At 40.4% G+C, this 18,865-nt stretch overlaps 1 protein-coding gene across 5 annotated transcripts in view; it reads left to right on the top strand.

Moving 5' to 3' along the window:
* Positions 1-316: 316 nt before the first annotated feature.
* ICA1 (islet cell autoantigen 1) overlaps positions 317-18,865 on the top strand; it is a 74,200-nt gene continuing 55,651 nt past the window's right edge. For 4 of the 5 annotated variants that reach the window (XM_061344704.1, XM_061344703.1, XM_061344702.1 and 1 more), the window contains exons 1-3: positions 317-457; positions 13,230-13,267; positions 17,743-17,914. In XM_061344704.1, the coding sequence (XP_061200688.1) occupies positions 13,251-13,267; positions 17,743-17,914 (189 nt within the window). In that variant the 5' untranslated portion in view covers positions 317-457; positions 13,230-13,250. Of the gene's footprint in view, positions 458-869; positions 997-13,229; positions 13,268-17,742; positions 17,915-18,865 lie in introns of those variants that run through there. The other variant, XM_061344701.1, reaches the window with a different exon arrangement.

The raw sequence follows: 18,865 nt of genomic DNA, 5'->3' as shown, positions 1-18,865 counted from the left end.
TGACGACAACTGCCTATTTACAGCAGCCAAAACTTTTTAATACTTCCTCGATGCTCCTCATGGGACACCTGCGGTCCCCAGCAGAAGAACGGTTTTGGTAGAGGCAGCGAAGAGCCTCGGAAGAGCTCCAAACCCCGGTGACTTTCCTGCCGCCTTTTCCCCAGGCCTCCCTCACGGAGACTCCGGGGAAGGACGGGGAAGGACGGGGAAGCACGCCCTGGCCGACACTAACGCCAGGAAGCCGACAGCACCGGGCGCCAGGGACCCAACAGCCACCGCCCTCCCGCCTCGGGGGCTGCGCGGGCGGCGGCGGCAGCAGCGGCAGCAGCTCCGCCCCGCTGCGGGGCTGGCAGAGGCGGCTCCGTTCGGCGCTGTGACGCCGGCGGCGCCGGAACACCTGGAGGAGTGGTGGCAGTGCCTTCAGCTCGGCCCTGCCCTCCCGTTCGCAACGGGCAAGGTGAGTGCGGGAAGGGGGATCGCTGGACTCCGTACCGCATCCTGGCGGGGAAAACGGGCTCCGCCACCACCTGCTGCGGCCGGTGTCGGGTGGGCGCCGCCTCCCCAGTGGGCTGTACGCCCGTCTCTTGGGGCGACGGAGGCCGTGGGGCGGTCGGGCCTGAGGCGCTGGTGCCCGTCAGGGCTCGACAGTGGGTGTAGCCGGAGCTGGACATGTCCAGGGCTGAAATTTCCGAGGCACAAGATGGCATCTGCCCCTCTTTTTTGCCTTGCGTCTCCCCCTCCCGCCGTGCGGTTATCTCGCCATGATTATTGCATTTATCCGTTTCTGCCTCCCGTACATCCTCTCTGGCGCCGTGCCCGCTGGAAGCGGGGAGGTTGGAGAAGAAAACGGCCGCTTCTCCGCAGCGGTTTCCGGCTCGGCTCCGGCCTGAAGCGCAGGTTGTCAGGCTCTCGCCGGGGCCGTTCGCCAGGGCGCGGCCCTCGTTTGTACCTGAGGGCTTGGGGCCGGCCAATGAGAGGGGCGGCAGGGTGCCTGTGGTAATGCCATGTCAGTGACCGACGCAGGCATCGAGGCGTTAGTACCTGAGGGAATGGGTGTTGAAAACCCCCAAACTTCCCGTTTAAATGTTATATTTGTTGCAAAGGTTGATTTTAGTAATTGGATTTGTTCTGCATTTGTTCACTTGGTACATGGATGTTGTTTATATCCTGTAGTCGTTTAGAAGAAGAAATACCAAAATTACTTGAAATATCAGGTCGGTTTTTAGTAACAGAAAAGGATGAAGGGCACTGTGTTCTCCTAGTTATCGGTATCACTCTATATATGCTTAGCACCAAATGTAAATACGTCTCTTGTTCCATGCTGTTTTACTTAGTGCTGATAGCTTCAAGGTCCTGCATGGACCCTCTCAGAATAGTAATTTAGGTTTACTTTAGTTCAGATGTGTAAATGTGAAACTGACTCGGGTAATCTTGAGGGTACATCCTTTAACCTTTTAACCTCAAGTTACATTGTGCAGATATTTTGGAAGCTTGGCATTAAGTTGTTCTTTTGTTTTGTTGTTTGTAATATTTTGTCCCTGTCTGCAAGCCTCACTTTAAACCAAGGTGACCTTTTATTTCCAGGAAGCACCTTTTTGTTGGTTTTATGTTTGTTTTTTGTTTGTTTGTTGGGGGTTTTTTCTTTGTGTTTTTTGTTAGTTTGTTTTGGTTTGGGTTTTTTTTTTGTTGTTGTTGTTGTTTTTATTATTTTGGGGTTTTTTTTTGCTTGTTTCCCCACGTTTCTTTCTGTTATCGTCTTTCTTTCTGTTTCTGGATGGATGTTATTTAAGTGGGTCAGAAAGCAGCTATGGCTTTTGTTCCAGAGCAGGCTTCTTGGAAATAAACTGGTCTCATGTTTTGCTCTAGCAAGGCTGTTGTTGCAAGGGAAAAACTGTGTTTGATCACTTTTCAGAATTCTTGGGCAGAGAAAAATGGAGCGCTGGGTTTTGGAGTCTTCAGTGCTGTCTGCATTGGTTGTGGTCTTTCATCTGTTTTTTTCTGGTAATCCATTCTTTTCCCACTTTGGCTATCCAGGCTTCCTGAGGAGTGAGTGGAAGTGCCACTTGACAGTGCTGTCTACCTGGCAGTGGTCTAGGAGTTGCAGTTCTTAGTGGTACTTAGCATGAAGTCCAGGAACACCTCTTTTAGACATTTTATTTTCTTTTTATACTGCTGTTTGAATAGGGTAGCCTATTGGTTTACACTGAGTAACTTAATAATTGAAGATGTATGTTAATAGCACTAAAGAAAGATTTAGCGTGAAGCCACTGAGATCATCTTTTGAGTAGTAAACTGCCATAACTGGTAAAACCAGTCACATTTTTCCCACGCCAAGCTCTGCTGGAAGATGATGTGGCACTTAAATGCTGCCAGACCTTGGTCTGAGTTTACAAAGTTGTTTTTACTGTGACAGCTTCATAGGTGAAGCATTGTTATCTTCAGAAATTTCAAACCCTCTACTCAAAAAGAGTTAGATGTTGGTATTCTTCTAGAATAGAATTTGCCGCCTTCTTAATTGTGAAAGAATTGAGTGCCTTTTGTATAATGTCAATTTCGTCCATTGTGTTTGTGGGAACTGAGATTCAAATATGCAGGTTACTGAATGTTTGCAGGTTCAAGAAGACCAGTTATGACTGAATGGAAGGGAAAGGTTTCTTTTACCAGTTTTTGTTCCCTTTTTCTCTCTCCCCTCCTCCCCTGCCCCGATTATATTATTGAGGTGTGGAGGCAAAGTAAAATATCTGTTGAACCCTACTACAGGGTCTTTTCCCCCTTAGTGGAGTTTCAAGCCCACCCATCTTGCCGGTTCTCTGTTATCTATGCTCTCTACAGGGCTGCTAAATTGTTCTGATGGATTCCCAAGTAACCTTTTTCTGGAAGAAATGAATAATAACAGCTCTTTTCACTCTTCAACTAGTGTTGAAAGCTGTTGGTATGAGTTGGCAGAAAAAAATGTGCTAACATCTTAGCTAAACTAGAAGTCGAGAAATGTCCTCAAAGTCTCTTTTAAGACTTCTTGAAAAATCTCCTCCAACAGTGTTGCTCTGAAGGAGTTGATTCTTGATTTTTTGCCACTTCTCAAGCATAAAATCACTCTAAAGACAAAGTTATGCCATGTGATGCAGAAACATTAAAAATACAAAAGCCTGGAGAGTGAAGAATGTTAAGTAAAGAACCAGGCAATCAAGAACAATAGAAACGGATGACCTTTTAGGAGTTGCTAGTAGTAATAGCATCGGAGTAGTTTTTCCTGTGGCTATAATTAACCATGACAAACCCAGGGGCATTTTGACCAGTTACACATTTGCTTATGTCAGCCTTCGGGGCTGTCTGTTCTGGGCCACTGAAACAGTACTCTGGTCCATCTTGCATCGTTTTATAGGGATCACTGCTGCTCTAGAGACAGTCAGCTGGTGTGCCAGGATCTGGCAACAGTACTGCAACAGTTGAGTGGCCTGTGCAGCTATCAAGAATATACAGTCTGCATTGATCGTGGTGTTTACTCAAAGGGTGGTGAAAGAACATCACCCTATATTGTTGTTGCTGGGTATGCTAAAACTGTTTTGTTAATCTGATCTCTTATCCATGGATATAAAATGATCTCCTGAGGGAATCTAGTGAAAATTCTTTTCCTCTCTTCCTTCCCCTGCATTCTCCCCCTCAGGGTACAATGACATTGCTTCCCAGCTACTGCATGGATAAAAAGGGAGGAGGGAGGCAGAAACTTGAGAGTGTTGACTGTGTCAGCAGATAGGGTATCTAAATAAGAGAGCCATTAGTTTGAACTTCTAAAACCATATTTGTTCATACATGTGAAAAGAATTTCATGATTCTTTTTCATACATCCACTGCTTTTCTCACAGGTTCTACAAATGGAAGGATTCCTAAGATTAAGACTCTAGACTGATTACAGGTAGAATGTGTCATAAAGCCCATTTTCATGTTGTCTTTTATAACTTATGCACATCAGGTGTTCCATATGGCATTTTCTTTAGTAGTTTTCAGCTACTAAGTTTAAAAATACTGTTTTTTAAACTAAGAGAACAAATGTGTGTTACAAAACAATTTGATAGTCATTTCAGAGATATGAAACAGGTCTGCATATAGAATGGGATTAAATGCTGGGTAGCATATATCTCCAGCTTTGCTCATTTGTACAGTGAGATTGGACCTGCCACTCAACGACTTACTGTTCAGTAAATCTCACGCAGTACTCTACAATACTTACCTGGTTCTTTCCAAAGGACATTCACTTAGTGTTCTTCACAAACATGAGAGGAATACTAGGAGTCAAGTAAAAGATGCTGTGTGAGGGCAAAAACTGATACTATGTGCTGTTTGTATATTATTTCACAATAATCAGCTGAAAAATCAGTATAACCTGAAAAAAGAATTTAAAAATAATTTTATGTATAATTAAATATCTGTGTCTTTATGTAAATGATGAAGTGCATGCAAATTAACTTACCTAGAAAAGGCTATTGTTTGCTCATCAATCTTCTAACTATGAGCCTACCAGCATTTGTTTGAAATATTTTGTTCTGAGAATACATTACTGTGTAGTGACTGCATGTGCCATTCTTATCAGAGGTTTTGTGATAAACTGCTGGGTTTAGGCATTTGTTATTCAACTTTTTAAAAATCAAACAAACAAACCCAGCTTCAAGTGTTATTCCAATACATGTTATGCTCTAGGAAGGAGATTACTTATGCCTGTAAGCTTGACTTGATAGTCTTTGGAATAATATGACGGACATAGAGCAATGAATAGGCACAACGTTGTTTTTTTAGAGAGAAATGTTAATTCCTCTCTTGGTCTTTGCACTTTGTGGAAGCAAAACCAGGTTTAAAAAAATGGTGACATTGTGCCTAATTTTTTGTGTGTGTGTGTTGTTTAAAACTTACCTCTGACCACTTGAGGGCTGAAAATTAGTGCAGTTCAGATTAAGTTCTAGGTATAGGTGAGCAATAAATTTCCAATATACACATTTTCTCTGTTTATCTGCTACTGTCTTCTATTAACTTGTACGTATCGGAGTGGGGAACAGAAAAATAAAAGACTAAATGACCGCATAAGAAACAGGGCCCTGGATATCATTCTCTGTTTAGACTACACCAGGAAATTAAGCAGAATAATTTCCTATGTTAATTGTGTATTCTGAAAGATTAGAAGAATGATAATTGATTTTGGAATGAAGTAACTGTTAACAGTACTCTCTGCAGTAGCTCTTTGTCATCTGCCCTGCAAAGAGAGTATGAAGGGTCAGTGTAAAATTCAGTGAAAGACGGTTCATTGTATACTTAATGTCAGTAGCAGTAGTACTGATTTTGTTGTATATACTGTTTGCAGACAGGTGTCCAGGTAGCACTGTAAAATGACAAAAGAAGATCCAAAGCATCCAGATTTTTTTGTATCTTGTTCATGGTTTCTAATGGTGCAAGTCTTTAATCACACAGCCATAGTCATTTAAGATACCTACTTGTATTACTGTGGGTTGTTAACACAATTTACTAGTTTGAAAAAGAAAGGAAAAGAAGTGTTAGATTGGCTCAAATTACCTCCTTGGAAAACAAAGTCCAATTTCTCTGACACTTCTGTTGTTTTTGAGTACATGGTTGGGGTTTTTCTGCATGTTGAATTTAGGTTTTAATTATTTTATTTTTCTTTTCTCCTTTGAAGGATCAAGATGAGTAAGTGAAATGGACTAAATTATTTTTTTTCTGGGATATCTCTTAAACCTTGATAGACAGGAGATGGAAATGGAATAAATTGTATATAGAAATATTAGTTCAGAAGTTCTTGCAGTGAAAGAAAAAATTGGTTCCAGTGGGCTTACAGATGTGTCTGTTTCCCAAGCACAATGTGTTACTGTGTGTGCTGCTGAATCTTTTCCCCAGTAATTCAACAGACCACCTTGAAATCCCAGTTCTAAGAGGAGTAGAGAAGTGCTCTTACTGCATCATTTAGCCATCCAGTTCAGGTGCTTCATGCAGAAACTAATTTCTGTGTGCTCAGAGGACAGTCTTGAGGCTGTGGTTTAAGGGCTCAGACTTGCTCTTTGGAGGTTCTATTCACTATCTGTACAGGGGCTTATTATTGAGAGACCTATATGGAAATTTAGGCATCACAGTAGATAACTGGGAGTCAAACAGCATTATTTGTTTCCTCCTCAGCACCTCCCAGGTGTATGAATATAGCAGGAGTTCCTCTATATAACAGATGCTGTTTTGCTCTATGCTGGTTTTAAGAACATGTGAAGCTATTTCTAGATGTCACCTCCTGAAATAGGTTGAAAGATTAATTCTGTTGATACAACTCCTTTTATAAGATTGTGGTATTTCTTCTCCTGAGTAGTTGTGGATAATCTGTAAGATAAATTCTTCTGAGGATAAGTAGCAAAGCTGTGAATTTGTTTGAGACAAAGGAACAGACCAAAAGTGGAAGGAAGTTCTGCGCAGCACTTGCTGACTAATTCTGCAAACTTTTGGAATTAATGAAAAATTGCATCAGTGAGGAGGCTAACTGAATGAAAATCCTGGATTTAAAGCTCAGCTTTGGGATTAGAACATCAAGGATGAACCTCAAGAGCTTTAGAGGAAAAATTAAATCTCGTCATTTTTCATACTGATATAACTTAAACTCTAGATTAATTTTAGCTGAATTACAGTAGTTGCTGTTTATGTGGTTAATAGTAGGAATACTTGTAAACCCATATTCAATCCTGATGTTGAATGCCTATATAGGCCCAGACTTCACTCTTTCTGCTTTCTCAATATGCATAATTCAGATCAATAGGCTGCTTTATTCACTTTCGTTTGGGAAAGGCAACGTAGAACACAATTTGAAGATCCTGGTCTGTGTGTTTGTAGACAGACCAGAGAAAATACAACTGTGCCCTGCCTAATCATCTTGCAGTGAGACTGCTTCTTGTTCTGGAGGGCCATTCATTAGATTCAGTTTGATTACAGCTTCCCGTGAGCAGAGTGGGGGAGATAGGTTGTCAGTCAAGAGCTATTGGAGGCACAGATGGCATTTATTCCCTCACCTAAGCACATTTTCTTCCCTTCAGAGTATTTTACATAAATTAAGCTATCACTTTTAACTTCTACAGATAGAACTGCTTAAATTCTTCTTATTTTCTGTATTTGGTACCACTGTACTATTACTGCATTCATCGTTTCTTGGAAGATCACCCATTTTAAGAAAATTGTTATATTAAGTAAAACAGCTGCAATACATGATTCTGCCATATTTGAAGTTATAAGTTGCAGGGGTTTAGGGTGCAGAGAGTCTGGGGTTTGAATAACCAGAGAACATATTTGCTGCTTCGAAAGAACGGTAAACTGGGAGCGCAGTGCTACCAGTCAAAGTGTAGAATGTCTTTCACATTACTTTCACATAGAAGTTGCTGAACTGGGCTCTGCCTCTCATTCTGTTCCCTTTTCTTGTTTCTGGGCACATCTCAAAAGAACATGTTGTTCAATACTGCCTCCCTACATAACTATCCTAGGTCATCTTGGGTTGTTAAACTTGATCTGTAGATCAGCATTTATAACACTTTTGCAAATATTTCAGTTCATCTCTTGGTTCTGAGAAGTTGCGATTAGATCAACATTTTTCAGATACAGTCTTCACAGTTGAAAAGATTCCTGTTTGCTGTCTCTGCTTCCTGCTTTCGTCTGTAAGATCTGTTAGCTAAGGTAGGAGCACAGAAGAGCAGTGTAACCAATGCTCAGTCAAGGAGAGATACTTGAATTAGGATCTGAACTTCAGATCTTAAGATATGAACTTCACCTCACTAGATGATACTTCCTACATTTACACTTATTGGAAAAGTATCTGCATGGGATTGAGAATATGCAGTTTTGTATACTCAGTTTAGCTGCTGGAGAGAAGGCGTTTATACCATGTTATAAATAATCTTCAGATACTATTTGTATAAAGTTGTTCAGATTTTGGGAAACTTGACAACTTATGATGCAAAAGTATAATATAATAAAGCTAAAAAAGAGAAGCGAGAAGCAAGCATGTAAAAATGTACAGAACATGAGCTGGAAGGTAAGCCTAGGGTATGCTGGACTTTAAATCACTCAAAACACAATGAAAGCATTTTTCTGTTGGCATAGCAGCATGTAGATGGTGTACTCAAATGGTCTTGGAGACTGTAAAGAGTCAGAGGATTTTCCATAGAAATAGAAATGCTACTTGCTAATGAGAGCATCCTCCATCAAGTTTCATTCCAGCATCATGGCTAATAAAATATGTTAGTAGGGACATAAGGCGATGCACTATGCCAGAAATATGTTCTGTCTTCATTCCAGCTATTTTGTCTTCTGGTGGAAATAATTTGTGAGTAAATATCCTTACAACCCATATAAGCTCTCTCACAGATGCAGTTGGTTGTTTGCAGGACCATCGTGGTTCCAGCACATTGTGTTAGTTGTGACATAGCACTGCCTGGGTGCAGCTGTATGGCTTCTGAAGCCAGGCTGAATCTAGAAACAGTTGGGCTGTACTTCACAGTGTCCAGGCTGATGGGCTGTGCTGGTCCCTTCTGGAGTCAGTCTGCAAACAGGGAGGTTTGTGGGACATGATGGCTTCCAGGCAGCTCCTCAGAGGGCCTGTTGGGGATTTTCAAGGTTTCGTCAGGGGTTATGAATCCAGCTGGTTCTGTGTGGGATGGATGTTCCATCACTGTGGTCCCTTGAATTCTGGGCAGACTTGTTATGAACAGGGCCAGCTCAGATTTAATGCTGAAACTGAGGTAGTATCTGTCTGCCTCAAAAAACACTAAGAAGTACTTGCAAAATTACTGAAGCCCTGTGTGGACTTCTTCAGGATGCCTCAGATCCAGCACTGTGCAGCAGTAAATGTGGATTTGTGAACAGTTGACTATAACAGCATGCTAGAGAAAGCAGCACTATAGAGCACCTATGTTTGCTTTCCTCCCCTATCTAGAGTATCCCTGCCTTTTGTTTACCAAGGTAAAGGTGGTCTGTCATGGAGATCGCAAGTGTTGTGTAACTCTTCATCATCAAAGATAATGGAAACTTTCTGATAAAAATGCTTTCTGATAAGGTGGTGAATGCTATTTTTATTTTATTTTTAATCGGTGTCAGCATATTATTATTTATCAAAACTTTTTTGGGTTTTTGTGGGTTTGTTGTTTTTTTTTAGTTTTAATACACTGAGAAGATAAAACAAAAAAGTCTCTTACGTCACCTTCTTCTGGCAAATTAAGCTTGTTTTATATATAAAGCTGTATGACAGTATAGGTTACTTTTGACTGAAGTTTTGGGGGAAGGTATTGTTGGACTCCAGTTAGTGTCATATGCTTCCATTGTAGTCAGCTTTGGCAAAGAGCAGCCCTCTTGTTACTTCTGTTAGGGACATTTATGTCTTGTTCTTCGAAAGCATGATAGAGTTCAAAACCTAAAGTAGTCAAAGGTTATGTGCTCATTCTTTGTTCTCTGCAGCCTCATGGCCACCATTTCACAAACATAGGGATTCTTTGTTATGAAGTGTTCCTTTTAATTCCTAGATACTTCCATGGGCTGTTTCCAGTCCCCTTTTATTAGGATCTCTCACTTTTTGTGGCTAGACTTAGACTTTGGGATTTCTTTAAAAAAAAATCTCACTGCTTTCAGTTCTCCCAGATACTTTTAATAATAATGTCATTTGTTACACTGAAGCAGTATCTTAACCCTGTTTGCTTCCTGGGCTTGGAACAGACAGTAACAAGATACGAAGTTAGAGAATTATGGCCCTGTTAAATGAGTGAAGGGACAATTCACATTGTACATGTAGCAAAATCTGAAGAATGAAAACTGTTTATGTTAAGTTTCAGCTATGAATGAAGATAAACAATATGACCAACAGGTGAAATATTGTAGGTAATTCTTAAGAAGAAAACATCTACACTTTTTTTTTTCTTGTGTGCGTGTAGCTTCACACACAGACACACGCACACACAGCTGGTGCAGTGTTATTCTGTTGCCCATTTACACTATTCTTGTGGAAGGTCTTCTGTGTTAAACCAGTGGTAGCAGCAAATTTGCTGCTCTCCAGTCTCATCTTGATTTGCATTATACAAATTTTAACAGAATCACTGCTGTTGACCTTTATGTTCCTTGCTAGTTTCAGCCCCAGCATGGGTTTGGCTTTTTAACTCCACCCCTGCATACTTTTGCATTCTCCTGCATAACTTGTATCTATCTCCGTCTTCTACATGCATGAGTTTTGCATTCAAGTTCATTAAAATTAATCTATTCTGGCCTTCTGCCACAGGTGCTCAACTTTCTGCCCATACAAATGGGCTGTGCATGTGCTTTGAGGAAGTTGACCTCAAAGATCCCATAGTTCTCAGCTTCTCCTGAAAATCCAGTTAAGGATATGACCTACCTAGTAAGCGTGGATGTTTCTTAAAAATAAAATCCTAACATGACAAGCTAAAAGTTGATATATTTGCAGCAGAACTTGTATACAACCATGAGAATTCCTGTGATAGCATATCAGCTACATACAGCTCCCTTATTATGTTTCTCTAATTTCATTCCTGATTTTAATGTCTAAGTTAATATATACTGTTTCCATTTCAGTAGGGCTTACGTGTGATGCTGAAACATGCATTATGAATTGGTTTACAGTGCTGCAAATATACAAGTGTAACTGACTTGAAATAAGGTCTGTGTGAATGGAAATTGTTAGGGTTACCATTGAGATCAGTGAGACCTAAACCAAATGCACATTTATGGTCTAAATTAACAGCTAAAAGAATGGCATAACGGTAGTGCATATCTAGGTTTTCCAGAGTGTTAATCACAGAGAAAGCTGAAACTCAGCTGGAATGGATGGGATCCAGGAACATCGATGGAAATCATAGGTGAACACTGCAAACCTTATCAAAAGTCATCTGGTTCATTTTTGAGTAATCACAGTTCTGTTTTTTCAATGCTACTGCTTACTAAGCTGTCTTTGTGCAAACTAAATTCTCATTTAAGAGCAAAATCTACCTCTGTATTGGAAATAAAATGAACCCAGGGACTGAGCTGCAGCTTGTTCCCGCTGTTAATTGCTGCAGTCTTCCTGGAGTAGTTTTTATCTGTACCACCTAGAAATTTATAGGACCCTTCTTTCTCCTGGCGTGTTTTGGGGATACCACATGCCAGGAGCCATTTCCAACAGGCAGTGTAGGTAAGGCTCCACTTTGGTTTCCTTCCACCCTAATCAACCATACAGCACTATGCCAGCAGGTCATGTAGCCTCAAACACCTCAAATGCCATAATGCCTCACAGCAGGAAGGAATGCATGCCCTCATTTTCATACCATGAAAGCACTGGCCTGATAGCTCTCATACAGTCCTCATTTTGAAGTAAAAAAAGAAATAATCTCCACAAATATTATATTAAAGGCATAGGGTTGTTATATAGAACTCTGGAATATAACTAAGAAGATCCCAGAATCAAAATATAAGGTCAAACCTTTTTTTAGGGACATTGGCTTCCAGGAGAGGTGAACGTACAATGTGTGCCTTAGACCTGTTCCCCATGATTGTCATTTACACTTTGTTTCACATAATATGTGTGTTTTTCCATCTAGATAGACTGTTCCTTCCTGTCAAACCAAGCGTGCTGCTGACTGAGTCATGGCTGTGTATACAAGCTAAATCCTGTGTTCTTATCTCACTTGCACTCACCCACAGTTGACTTAAGGAGGACCAGTATTAAACCAGTGAAGTCAAGCAGAATGGTGTTAGAAAAACAGAGCTAATGTTGTCTGTGCCTTATGGCTTTAGAAACTACAGCAAAGCCATGACTGCTGCTGTCCATTCTGTGTATTACCTGACTCAGTGGTGCTATAATGCAGACGACAAACTGAAACAGCTCTTTCTTCCTCTTTTGTTGTGTAGCTCTTTGCCTTTATGTTTAAGCTCTGCTCTGAAGGCAGTTACCTATTTTCTCGTGGTTTCTCTGGGAGTTCTTATGAACACTTCACAAATCCCAGTTCAGGAAGATTTTCTGCTCTGATATAATCTTGCAGAATCTTGTGGAACTTTGCCAGGAAGTTTCACAGGTGCCAACAGCAGAGAGATTAGAATCAGAAATCTTTGGCTCCATTTGGCTCCAAGTGGAAGTGCATGTGCTTCTCAGTTGCAGGAAGCCCTCTGGTGGTTCACGTTCCTGTGTTTCTGTTCGTGCAATCTGTTCCAGTCCCTTTGCCACTCCATTGCTAACCACGCTGTATGCAAGCAGCACCATGCTAGATGCTTCCAATGTCACGTTTCCCTGTTGCAGCCCCTTTTCCCTCTCATCCAGATGAGTGCCCAAGTTCCATTTCAGCACTGTTACCTTCATAGCTACTTTTTCCATTCCAACTTTCTCAGTCAGCTTCACATCTTAGTTCAGCATGTTGGTGTGTTCGTACTGTACCTTGTCTTATCAAAGGCCGTTTCTCAGCAGCGCCATCTGCCCAGCTTCTTTTTGGTACCAGCTACAATCATACTGCAGTGCTTCCATTTCTATGCTGGCTGTATGCTGGAGAATAGAATTCTCTCTGAAAGCAGCAGAGGAAATGCTAGTTGCTCATTGTTTATAAGGAATGTCTGGTTTCACTTACAAATTGGCCTGGAAGGAGTGTATTCAGTTACTGTTGGGAAGTGAGGAAGTGATGTGCATGTCATCTGGTCAGCTCAGAGTATAGTGGGAGACTTGAGTATTCAAGCTTGGAGATACTAACTTCTAAAATCTGAAGTCCAAATGCATACAAGTATCTTCAGGAAGTGTGGTGTCCCTCATTGAAAAAACACCTGGTAGTTAAATTTTGCATCCTTTCCTCAAGATGTGGTATAGCTAGTGTTTTCAAAACGTAGATCAGTGGGACATGGGTGAAAAAAGTAGCTGAACTATTTTTGTGGCTAAAAAAAAACTTGACTGAGAAAGATGCCTTGCCTCATCAAGAAAATCACTGAATTTATGCCAGGTAAATTGGAAAATTTGCTAACATAATAATTGGCAACACCTGTGACACCGCTTAAATGTGTTTGTCATGAATTTAAGTGAGAATTCTGTGTTACGTGAGGAAGGCCACAGATTGAAAAGTTTTCTGTTGTAACATGGGAAACACAATGCAACAAGACTGTAATTTTCTACATAAAAAGGTAAGAACCTAACTTGAACATTACATTTTAAAGATGTTTGTATTAACTGATAATTTCTTATTTTATTTAAGTGTCTGAAGAAAACAAGAAACATGGAAGGTCATAAGTAGTAAGTACCTTGGTCATTTTTTTTCTTACTCTAAAGAGCTAATGGTGTTTGGCATGCTGATTTGTCACAGGCTGAGTTTATCACACACAATATTCTGGCACCTAGTATTTATGTGAAGTCATTGGTAGACATTCTGTTTAAAAGGAATAAAAATAAAAGATGAAAGACTGCTAAAGAATGGAAAAACAAGTGAATTGAATAGATAGAAAAATAACACGTTACAGATTTCCTCTTTAATAGAAAAAAATGTATGAACTGTCATATTTCAAGAGGTTTATCCATGGTTGTCAACTTCACAATAAAATACATCCTTCTTTTAGTTTCATGTTCTGATTGTTCAACAAAACCTAAATATATCCATGATTGCTTGACACAAAATCTATTTTAAAAAGTATTGACAAGAATCTACCAGTAAAAATTGCTACCAGATACTTCAGTAATGGGATTATAAATCTTTCACTGTTTTCTCCAAATGAAATTAGAAGCTTAATTTGTGTATGTTTGCAAAAGATTATCGTGGGTTGGAACTAGATGATATTTAAGATCCGTTCCAACCCAAACCATGCTACAATTATATTCCTCTTATTCCTTCAATTGGTTTATCACTCTCTAATTCAGGAATCTATTAATGCCAGCATTGTTAATTTGGGGGGGGATGTCATATTAATAACTCATTTTTACTCCTTGCACTATGCCCCCAGAATCTCTAGTGACCTCAAGTGAGGTAGATATTGAGCCTGTTTGACATCAGATGAGTTACAGTGTTTTCTTCGGTTGACCACTGAACTGAGATATTGGTTATCTGCACAGCTGTAGCAAAAGTTAAAGCACACAACTAGCCAGGCAACTGGGGTCCTTACGCTAGCTTGTGAGCAGTTTGATTTTTGTTTTTTATTATTGTTATTATTAAAGTAATGCTATTTTGATTAAACTCTCACATTCTATTCTCACATAATCCAGGAGGATCTTCTTGTAGAGGTTGTAGATTTATTAAGTTACAGTATTTGTCGGGTCAGTATAGGCTTCGCCTGGCTTGACGGCTGGCTGTTGTTAGAACAGTTAAGGGTTTGTCTGTGTAGAATTTCACATGAAATATGGTATGGTTTGCATGTGTTGTTTATTTTGTCCTGTAGCACCAAAATGTCCTTTAATTTTAATGAAATTAGTAAATAAAGCTTTTGAAACTAATGTTTGGGTAGAATTAAATAGGTAAATATCTTTGCTTTCAAAGTTTGGGGAAGAAACAGAGAATTGCTGTATATAAGTGCATTTTGAATTTTGTCCTTGCTCACTTCCAGTTTCATTTCTTACCACATCTTTTGTGATTAAGCCACTGTGTCCTAAAACTGATTAAAAAATAACTGAAGGAAGTAACAAATCCCTGTGAGACAAATTTTCTTTCCAGTTTAAACTGTGTCACTGGTAACTATGTAGAGCAGATTCACTACCCTTTTGGGGAACATGTGTAACAATGGTTTGTTTCAGAATGGCCATATTATTCACAGCAAGCAATACACACACACACACACATGTATGTGTGTGTGTGTGTGTATATATATATACACACATATGTATATACACACATACCTGTGTGTCTCAATACATATATAGAACCAATGTGCATGCTGGGTCTGAAGACCTCTTGGGGTAGCGTCTGTGAGCTGTCTGTGTTGTGGAGTTAGTGGGGGGTGTCTCAGTAGTGAACCACAGTTTGTCACTCCACAGGTGAAGGGTATCTTTTCTCAAAATAAACTCAACCTCTTTTATTTCCCTGGAATGTTTAATATAGCAGGTTTTAGCAACCATTTACTTCTGAAGAACGGAAAAATTACTGCAGCTTTTTATATATGCATATAGGGGAAAAGGCATGTACTTTTGTGGAAGTTAATAACGGAATAACACTTCTTGAAAGAGATTTAATGGTAAAGCTATATTTTCAATTAAGTCATCTTAGAATCATAGAATAGTTAGGGTTGGAAAAGACCTGAAGGTCATCTAGTTCCAACCCCCCGCCATAGGCAGGGACACCTCACACTAAACCATGTCACCCAAGGCTCTGTCCAGCCTGGCCTTGAACACAAGGATGGAGCATTCACAACTTCCCTGGGCAACCCATTCCAGTGCCTCTCCACCCTTACAGTAAAGAACTTCTTCCTTATATCCAATCTAAACATCTCGTGTTTAGGTGTTAACCCATTACCCCTTGTCCTATCACTACAGTCCCTAATGAAGAGTCCCTCCCCAGCATCCTTATAAGCCCCCTTCAGATCCTGGAAGGCTGCTATGACGTCTCTATGCAGCCTTCCCTTCTCCAGGCTGAACAGCCCCAACTTTCTCAGCCTATCTTCATACGGGAGGTATTCCAGTCTCCCGACCATCCTTGTGGCCCTCCTCGGGACTTGTTCCAACAGTTCCATGTCCTTTTTCTGTTGAGGACACCAGAACTGCACACAATACTCCAGGTGAGGTCTCACGAGAGCAGAGTAGAGGGGCAGGATCACCTCCTTTGACCTGCTGGTCACACTCCTTTTGATGCAGCCCAGGTTGGCTTTCTGGGCTGCGAGCGCACACTGAAGCCGGCTCATGTTCATTTTCTCATCCACCAACACCCCCAATCTAAACTTCCCCATTTAAGTTTTAACCCATTACCCCTTGTCCTACCACTACAGTCCCTAATGGAGAGTCCCTCCCCAGCATCCTTATAGGCCCCCTTCAGATACTGGAAGGCTGCTATGAGGTCTCCATGCAGCCTTCTCTTCTCCAGGCTGAACAGCCCCAACTTTCTCAGCCGATCTTCATACAGGAGGTGCTCCAGTCCCCTGATCATCCTCGTGGCCCTCCTCTGGACTTGTTCCAACAGTTCCATGTCCTTTTTATGTTGAGGACACCAGAACTGCACACAATATTCAAGGTGAGGTTTCACAAGAGCAGAGTAGAGGGGCAGGATCACCTCCTTCGACCTGCTGGTCACGCTCCTTTTGATGCAGCCCAGGGTACGGTTGGCTTTCTGGGCTGCGAGCGCACACTGAAACCGGCTCATGTTCATTTTCTCATCGACCAGCACCCCAAGTCCTTCTCCGCAGGGCTGCTCTGAATCTCTTCTCTGCCCAACCTGTAGCTGTGCCTGGGATTGCTCCGACCCAGGTGTAGGACCTTGCACTTGGCATGGTTAAACTTCATGAGGTTGGCACCAGCCCACCTCACAAGTGTGTCAAGGTCCCTCTGGATGGCATTCCTTCCCTCCAGCGTATCAACCGAACCACACAGCTTGGTGTCATCGGCAAATTTGCTGAGGGTGCACTCAATCCCACTGTCCATGTCAACGACAAAGATGTTAAACAAGACCGGTCCCAACACCGATCCCTGAGGGACACCACCCATTACTGGTCTCCAGCTAGACATTCAGCCATTGACCACAACTCTCTGTGTGCGGCCATCCAGCAATTTCTTTATCTACCAAGTGGTCCACCTATCAAATTGATGTCTCTCCAATTTAGAGACAAGGATGTTGTGTGGGACAGTGTTGAACGCTTTACACAAGTCCAGGTAGATGACATCAGCTGCTCTACCCCTGTCCATCAGTTCTATAGCCCCATCATAGAAGGCCACCAAATTGGTCAGGCAGGATTTCCCCTTACTGAAGTCATGCTGGCTGTCACCAAGCACCTTGTTGTTTTTCATGTGCCTTAGCATGCCTTCCAGGAGAATCTGCTCCAAGATTTTGCCAGGCACACATCTTGGTGTGGTTTAAATATTGTGGGATGGGGAGTTTGTCTTTGTGGGATTTAGGTTAGATTAGATTATGATTGTCTTTAGATTACACTTTTTATTCTGCTGATCTGCTACAGGAATTCAGAGTCATCTGTCAGTAGAAAGTAGTCCTTGAAGAGCAATTGCATGTATATGCACCCACAGCCATCATTGCATGTGTAAAAGGAGTCGTGAGGGTTCTACCTTTCACATAGCATGCTCAAAAGAGATGAGTGCTCTTCTAAGTCTGTATTACTCAATTGTAAAAAAAGGGAGGGCAAGAAGTAATCTAATTCCATTCATAAAATGAACTTTGAGAAACACCAACACTGCTGAATTTGCATGAGATTGCTGCCTAAGCAACTCTACTAGTTCATTTGAAACTCTCCTATTAGTTATAAAAATAAATTTTAATTACATGGGCTATAAATCATTCCCTATTGGGAAGAATTATTTGCAGCTGATTATTTGGCAGTACCGCTAAAATACATGTTAAATACATTCAAATTGAAAGCAGTGTGTTATTTTCTAAAGTAGGAGGAGAAAGTTAGTGTACTAATTTAATTGCTTTGTTATTAGTGCATAATGAAGAAATGCATGGTAGGAAAGTATATGTTTGCATGCAAATGCAATATTCTTGATAGAAATGTATTCATCTAGCATGTTAGATTTGTTTTTTTAAGCATCATATTGAAGCTTTGTAATTTTGTTTCTTAATATTTTAGCAATTATCCAAGGGAATTTTATGACCAATATGCTCAAAGCCAAGAAAAATCTGTGGTCAATAAAATGCAACAAAAATACTGGAAAACAAAACAAACCCTTATAAAAGTTACAGGAAAAAAAGAAGATGAACATGTTGTGGCTTCAGATGCAGATCTGGATGCAAAACTTGAGGTTTGTAATGTTTACATAATGTGTATTCTTTGTTAATTCTTAAAATGTTTTCATTTCCATCAAGCTTCTAATATGTGTGCGCCTAGTATATAATAGTGTATATACATTTGTATAATTGTTTTCTTGTAATATGTTTTCTGTTTTTTTACAAAAGTACCTATGCAAATATAGGAAACATAGTGGATTTTGTAACACAAACCCACATCCCTCAAACTTTATTTGGGACCAAATATCTCTCTTACTTATTTTTAGGCTTTGGTCCTTTTGTTGTTAGAGGAGAGCAGGAGGTGGTAATTTCTACTTATATTAGTTATTCTTATCCTTTGCTTATATCAGTTCAAGATTATTTTTTTAAATAGTATTCCTTAGTATATACAGTGACATTATTTATACAGTTATAAAATACTGCATACAGCAGGGAAAATCATGCAGTGTGCCAAGAAGGAACACGGTGCATTATGCGCCCTGCTGTTTGGATCTTGACATGACCCAAGAAGTTTCTGATAGTGTGTAAAGTGTCACCAAGAGAAGGAATCCTGCTGTGTCACAAATACAGCTCTACTGTCATTGTCCTCAACCCCACTGGAAAAATAATAAAAATATTAAGGCTCTACAAAATTGAAGAGCTTGATCGTTTAACACAAAGCAAAAGAGAGAATGGACTTTCAAAGTGCAGTAATCAAGTTAGCGTCCAGCTAAGTTTTATCTGTATTGTTTTCTTACATAAGGAGGAAAGTTTTGCCTTATTGGTATTCTTGCAGTTTCATAGAAAATTGTTGACTTAAGATTCTCAGTTTATCCACATTTTAGCTGAAATACAAGAGGCTGGTTTACAACAAATAAATCTTTGCAGTGCTAGCTATAATAGTGATAACTTAGAACATGATGATTCTATCTATGGGCTCTTCATGATGGGTTATAAATCAAGAGCATTGATTTAAAACAAGCTGG

The sequence above is a fragment of the Neopsephotus bourkii genome, unplaced genomic scaffold (assembly GCF_033783945.1).
Source record: "Neopsephotus bourkii isolate Nb327-2 ecotype Australia unplaced genomic scaffold, CSIRO-AGI_Nbou_v1 NB_233, whole genome shotgun sequence".
NCBI classification, from domain to species: domain Eukaryota; kingdom Metazoa; phylum Chordata; class Aves; order Psittaciformes; family Psittacidae; genus Neopsephotus; species Neopsephotus bourkii.
This window is presented reverse-complemented; position numbering and strand designations above follow the sequence as displayed.